At 42.2% G+C, this 7,108-nt stretch overlaps 1 protein-coding gene across 1 annotated transcript in view; it reads left to right on the forward strand.

The window, feature by feature from the left end:
- The first annotated feature begins 687 nt into the window (after positions 1-687).
- Positions 688-7,108, forward strand: part of LOC102827151 (chromosome unknown open reading frame, human C11orf58) — an 18,752-nt gene continuing 12,331 nt past the window's right edge. The window contains exon 1 of the mRNA XM_006865789.1: positions 688-881. Coding sequence (XP_006865851.1) covers positions 819-881 — 63 coding nt within the window. The 5' untranslated portion in view covers positions 688-818. The remainder of the gene's footprint in view (positions 882-7,108) is intronic.

Below are 7,108 nucleotides of genomic sequence, written 5' to 3' on the forward strand. Positions count from 1 at the left end.
ACAAGAAAACAGATATACAGGGCTTTCGAGCAGCGATGAAATTCACTTGAAGGGCCAGGTTGATAAAATTGCCGACAGACGAGCAGTGAGGTCGGAGTGTCACTCCCACCTCACAGTAAGCAGAGTGAAACGCTCAGACTTTCCTTAGATGGACCCTAGCTTAAGAGTGAGAAAGCGATATACGTCAGGATCTTCGAGAAAAGGGCAACGCAGCTCACTTAGAAATCTTCTGAGCTAACACGATGGGAAAAGTGGGAGCCATTTTTTTTTTTTTAAGGTTTTTTTGTCCTGCAGGAAGAGCACTGAGACTTCAATAAGCCTCACAAAACTTTGAATTTAAACGTACTGTTTAACTAGACGGGATGCATTTGCCTGCCGGGCAGCGCCTCACAATTAACTGTAAAAATGCAGCCTGAGGCGCTTTTTAAGGCAACGAAGCTTTGCTCCCCAGTTCTCACGGACATACCCCTCCGCCGGAAAGCACTTTCCGCCAGCCGACGAAGGCGGGGCTTCAGGGTGGGGGCATTCCCGCCACGCTGTGCGACCTGCGCCGCTAGGCTTCCTGGGAGTTGTAATTTTAATTACTCACCCATCCCCTTTGTTCGGCGGGTGTGGAGGGAGTTAGAAAACTAAAACTCCCAGAGTGCTCCGGGATGGCGAGCGACCGCGGCAGTGACGTCTGTGGTCGAAAAGGTCCGGAGTAGCTCTGCGTTCTGGAGAGGCGCTTTTGAGGCCGGGGGTAGATTGCCGGCTGCTGGCGCGACGGCTGAGAAGAACTGCGAGTGGGTTCGGTATCTCTGGTCTGGATTTCCGCAACGATGAGTGCTGCCAGGGAGTCCCACCCGCACGGGGTGAAGCGTTCAGCCTCCCCAGACGACGATGTAAATAACAATGGCGGAGTGGATGAGGGTTGAGGCCTACTAAAGGCTGGGGTAGGCCGAGAAGGGTGGATGAAGGAAGAAGCGCCTGAGGCGACCCAAAGGGGGAGGATTGAGCGTGTGGAACCAAAAGAAAGGCTGAGACATTGGCGCCCTTGTGTAATTAGGGTCGAAAGGTTTGAAGAGGTCCACACGCCAAGAGTCGAAGGCCTGCGTAGGAACGGTGGGGGGATGGGGGGTGGAGAACTCCTGAGGGTTGAGAAGGGAAGGGAAGAACCTGAGCTGTGCGTACTTGAGGGCTGAGGAAGGTTCATTCTCAGGCCTTTCCATGAGATAGAAACGGCAAGGGGCCTGCCAGTTGGATGCTTTAAATGTTCCTTTGACACTGTCAAGATGTCCGTGCAAATTGGAGCACGTCTTCTGGCGAGGATGATTTTTGCAATATTTTGTTAACTGTAACTGTTAGGAGCAAACCGAGAGCCGTACTCAAGCCGAAATTGTCTGGCTCTGTTCCGTGGTGGGGAGGTCGAAAGTGGCGAGTCTGTAAGCCCGTTTTGAGGTCCGATCTCTCACCCTCCCTTTTCTTCCCTATCACTGCCCCACTTGCCCGTCGAAATAGCAAACCATTCATTCCTCAGCGTAGCCTCTTCCATGTAGACTGCCGTGCCAGGTGTTGGGGAATCTGAGATGCCTAAGTAGGTGCTTACCCTAGGCTTTTTTTGTATCTTTGCCCTAGCTCCTAGCGCAATGTCATGGAGACTGCAAGGAACTAGTAACCGTAAAACGAGATCCTTTATACAAAAAGAAACAAACAAAGCCATAGGGATGCTGGTGGGCAAGTTATGGATGGGGGGTGGGGTGGGGAGTGAAGCTAAGGAGGCTTCACTGAAAGGGCCAGGTGTAAGGATGGAGAAGGGGCGCCATCCAGTTTTCTGGGTACCGTTTATCTGGATGTAGGTCTGTCTTGTCTGTGTTGTCCTTCAGTACTTCTCATCAGAGCCCACCTGGGTGAACCCTGCGAAGGCTCCCCTGAATTCCTGCAGTGCCTCAGTTGTATCAGATGTGATAGTGCTAAGGCGGTGGGGGCCAGAACAGTAAGGGGCAGTAAGAAAACTGATTTAGCTCAGCAGGAAGATGGTTGTTGAGTGCCATCGGGTCGATTCCGACCCAGAACGACCCTGTTATAGGCTTTCCAAGCAGTGGCTGGGGAGTCTGAACCACCGACCTTGTGGTCCAGGGCTTTCTTTTTATTAATAATCAATAGAGACAAGGGGTGACAGGTTACCCAGTGAGCCCTGTTTCTCCCTGCTACTGTTTTACTTACTTTTAGGTATTTTCAGGTGATTTCGTGCATGTTAGTTTATCTAGGCTTTCCTGGCTGCCATTTTAAAAGCTGTTGAGTTTGATTTTTCTCCTGGTAATTGTTAACTCCACTAGGATGTCAGGCATCTGCTTTGTTCGACTCAGAAATAATCTTAAGAGAAAATGCCAAGTGATAGTCTGCAGTTTAACAGAAAGTTAAAGAGATTAAGACATTACGTTTCTACAGCTTCTGATAGCTCTATTTAAACTTTTTCCAGTCCTAAAATTGTGTTCTCTTTGAAGGAGATGGTTAGACTTTCAATTCAAGATTAGGGCCTGAGACCTTCACATGTTACCTAAAAAAGATTATGTTGCACTTGTCCCTTGATAAAGATTTTTGTCAGGTTCTGCTGTCAGGATTTTTTTATTACCTTTACTGGTAACTGGGGTTATCTTTCAAGTGCTTGTATATATATATTTCAAAATAATACTTCTTATATAAATTATCCTAGTATGGCACTGTGGGATAAAGCATTTGGCTGCAGGGCTGGCAGTTCAGGCTTACCAACTAATTCCTTAGAAACCCTATACAGGATCTCTGTGAGTCGGAGCCTACTCAACTGCTCTAAACAACATAAACTGTATAAAATCAGCTAATTATAATAAGTATTTGTCATAACTTTCTAGTGAGCATCCACTGCTTATAAAAAAGTAACAGAAATTTTCTTTGTTCATCCTTATATGGTCATTGGAGGTAACAAAATAAAAGTTATTAAAAATAGACATTAAATCATAGAATAGAAAACTCTAGGAAAATACTGACAATGTATAATATAAGTAAATTCTACGTAAGAATTACTAGGGTGTGTTTCAAGTAAAGGATGTTGTTAGCTACCATCAGGTTGGTCCCCAACTCACGGTGACTCCATGCACAATGGAACAGAAGGCTGCCCAGGTCTACACCATCCCCAGGTGTTGCCAATCTGATTCTTAGTGCTCCCTAGTGTTTTTATTGGTTGGCTTTTGGAGGTAAATTGCCAGGTCTTCTAGTCCATCGTAATATTGAAGCCTCACTGAAACCTCACCATCACAGTAACACCCAAGCCTCCACTAACAGACAACTGGCAGCTGTGTGTATTAGCTGCCTGTGTGTGGCGCTGTAGGATAAGCACTGGACTGCAAGGTCAGTTAGAATTGCAATCTAGTTGTTAAGTGCCATTGAGTAGGTTTCAACTAGTAGCAACCCTGTATAGGGTTTCCAAGGAGCAGGTGGTGAATTTGGACCACCATCCTTGAAGTCCAGCTCATTGCAGTCCACAGCACCAGACACTGTCCTGATGGATGGTGAGAAATCTACCACTGAGCCACCACAACCCTTAAAACTGGCTTGAATGGTTTGGTTAGGGTGGGAAATGAGAGTGATAGTTTTTTATGAGGAGTGGGGAAATTAGGTTTAGAAACTGGGGGAGAGCGCTGTAAGAATTTATCAGGTTTCCTTGTGCTTTCAGAATGCAGCACTTGGGCAACATACTTGATGTAGAACTCAAGGTCTTTAAAAGGAAGAACCAGGACTTAATTAATGAAAACTTTAAGATTAGAAGTTGTAGGTGATGTAACAACATCTAGTATGTTTGTTCTTTTAATATGAATAACTTGGGGAAAGTTTGAATTTAGACTGTTTGTAGTTTGTCTACATTTTTAAAACTGGTTCATACTGTCAGTCACGATATGATGTGAAAAGAGCAAAGGACTTAGGGCCAGAGGATCTAGGCAGGTCTTCGGTGTTAAGTAAACTGCAGGAAGGGGTTCTTGAAAGAATGTGCAGCTGGTGTTGTGTGCCACTGAAGTCAATTCCAACCCATAGTGACCCTACAGGACAGAGTATACCTGCCCCATAAGGTTTTCCTGGGCTGTAATCTTTATGGATCACTAGGTCTTTTTTCCCCACAGAGGGTTTAAACTGTTAACCTTTCAGTTAGCAGCCAAGTACTTAATCATTGCGCTGTCAAAGACTCTTAAAAGAATTAAAACTAAAAGTCAAATGCCAGTTCCAGGCTCACAGAGCAAGCGATTTATTGAGAACCAGACATAACTGACGTTTGACTGGCTGCCTTTTAAAACAACAAACGTATTTTACTATATTGAGCAGAAATTATTAAGAACTAGATGATCTATACAAAGATACGAGCGCTCCTTAGAGTAATCCATTGTATGAGACCAAAAGGGCAGCATTTGCCTCAAACCAAAGATGAGAAGACAAATGGAAATTCAGGGAAGAAATAGAGTTCTGTACATGTTGTGGATATTGCAACCACAGAACAATATGTATATGAACTGTTGATTGGAAAACTAATTTGCTCTGTAAACGCTCACTTAAGTAAAGCACAGTATTTCTTTTTTAATAAGGTATCAGTTAAAGTAAATGGGTGCCACCTTCCCCCCCAAATTTAAAAAAACTAAACTGGGTCCAATATGGTACAAATGCTGTCACACTCAGACTCAGGAACATTGCTGCTAGTTTGCATTGAGTAGATTCCAACTCATAGTGACCCCATGTTTGCAGAAATGTTTAGTGCCCCTGACTCACAGCAACCCTGCAAAGGGCTTCTGAGGCTTTGAATCTGTGGGGGAGAGCAGAAAGCCTCATCTTTCTCCTGCAAAGTGACTGATGGGCTTGAACCACAGACCTGGTTGGCAGTCCAGAATAGAGCAGCTCCACAAGACTTTCAAGGCTCTGACCTTTCGAAAGCAGATTGCCAGGCCTTAGGAGGTGCCTTTGGGTGAGGTACAAGTCCAACACTTGACTACTTGTAGCACCCAGGGACTCCTACCCAGAAAAAATAGTCTTTTTTTTTTTTAAAGTCTTCTACATAGATTAAAGGGGTGATGAGTTAGAAATTGTGTGTGTACCAAAAATACTTTGTCCTCTGAATATAAGTAACCTAATCAGCTGTCATGTGAACCTAGAACATAAAATTTCAGATTCATTTCTAATGGGTTTTAGCTTTATCATTACTTTATTTGCATCATCAAAATATAATTGAGATTTTTTAAAACCTATGATTACACAGAATATTATATCAAAGAGGGAGTTCCCTTTGTTCCATAACTGCAAAACATTTTCATTTTTAGATTGTAAATTAAATTAGGATCATCATTGTTTTCATTTCTATATCATCTTTTTCCTTCTAGTCACCATGTATACACTCCTGTTCTTAGCATTTGCCTATTTATGAACTGTATCTAATAAATTCTGTGGCACAAACATTATGAAAGATTAAATAACAGAAAAATTAAGGCTTTTTTTTTTTTTTTTAAACAAAGCAGTCCAGGCACTTTTTTGCTTGAAAATTCTTGAGTTAGAAATGTACTGAAGGGATTTTGTCAGATTTTTGTGTACATAGTTAATTTCACCATCATCGTTAGTATGTGGTGGTGAAAGAGGTGTGCCATCGAGTCGGTTCTGTCTCTTATGGCACAGTAAGATGAGCACTGGATTGCTAACTATAAGGTTAATGGTTCAAACTCATCATCCACTCCTTGGAATTGTTATACAGGGTTTCTATGAGTCAGAAACAAGTCCATGACACTAAAAAGCAGCAATTTCATTACGTCATTAGTATGTGGTGGTGGTGATGTGCTGTCAACTCAATTCCAGCTCATTGCCATCCTGTATAGGGTTTCCAAGGCTGTAATTTATGGGAGTGTCATCTTTCTCCAATGAGTGACTGTTGGAATTGAACTGCTGATCTTGTGGTTAGCAGCCCAATGCATAACCACTGTGTTACCAGGGCTCCTTATTAGTCTTTTTGTTGTTGTTTGCGTTTGCCATCTGAGTCATCTAGGACTCAGTTTTCTCTTTCTTACTGGCAGAAAAGAAAAAATTGTGAGTTCTGGACTATGTTTATTAAAAGGCAATGTAAGTTTGTCTTTTTGAAAGTTGAAGATGTAATACTCTGTGAAACAAAATAGCACTTTTAACTTTTTATTGTAAGTTGGGTGAAAGTTTTATATACATTATTTATTATAGTCATTTTTAATGCTGTTGCTGTTAGGTGTCACTCAGTTGGTTCTGTACAACAGAACAAAACCCTGGCCAGTCCTGCACCATTCTTACAGTTTCGCCTATGTTTGTTTAAGCTCCAATGTTGCAGCCGCTGTGTCAGTTCATCTCATTGAGGGTTTCCTCTTTTTTGCTGACCTTTCTTCAGGGGCTGGTTCCTCCTGATAACATGTCCAAAGTATGCAAGACAAAAGTCTCTCATAATCCTCGCTTCAAAGGAGCATTCTGGCTGGATTTCTTTCAAGACAATTGTGTTCATTTTGGCAGTCCGTGACATATTGAATATTCTTTACCAACACAATAACCTAAATGCAGCAGTTCTCCGATCTTATTCATTGTCCAGGTTTGCATGTAGGTGAAGCAATTGAAATGCCATGGCTCAAAGGGACAACTTATCTCGGTAACACTTAAAGGAGGTCTTTTGCAGCAGATTTTGTTGACTGCAATACGTCATCTGATTTGATTTCTTGACTGCTGCTTCCATGGGCATTGATTGTGGATATAAGTAAAATAGTTGAGGATAATTGATGAACTATAATAAAATGATTCTTAAATTTGTTTAAACATGTAAGGGAAAATACCACTTTTAAGATTTCATATTTCTTTGATTTATAATAGTCTAGTGCTTTCATTTAATAATTGCAAGATAGAATGAATTTTGGGTCCTTTTAAGACATCGTAAATTTTCTCTTGGTGTCTTAAAAGACCTCTAAGAAAGAATAAAATTCATGGCATACCAGTCCATACAAATAATTAGAACTGCTCAAAAAAAGAAACTCAAAACAAAAAACAAGTGGTAGATTGGATGGAAGTGCAGTAAAGGAGCTCCGCCAGCAACAACACAGAATACCCAACCAAGCAGGCT

This window comes from Chrysochloris asiatica, unplaced genomic scaffold (genome assembly GCF_000296735.1).
Source record: "Chrysochloris asiatica unplaced genomic scaffold, ChrAsi1.0 scaffold00083, whole genome shotgun sequence".
In the NCBI taxonomy this organism is placed as follows: Eukaryota; Metazoa; Chordata; class Mammalia; order Afrosoricida; family Chrysochloridae; genus Chrysochloris; species Chrysochloris asiatica.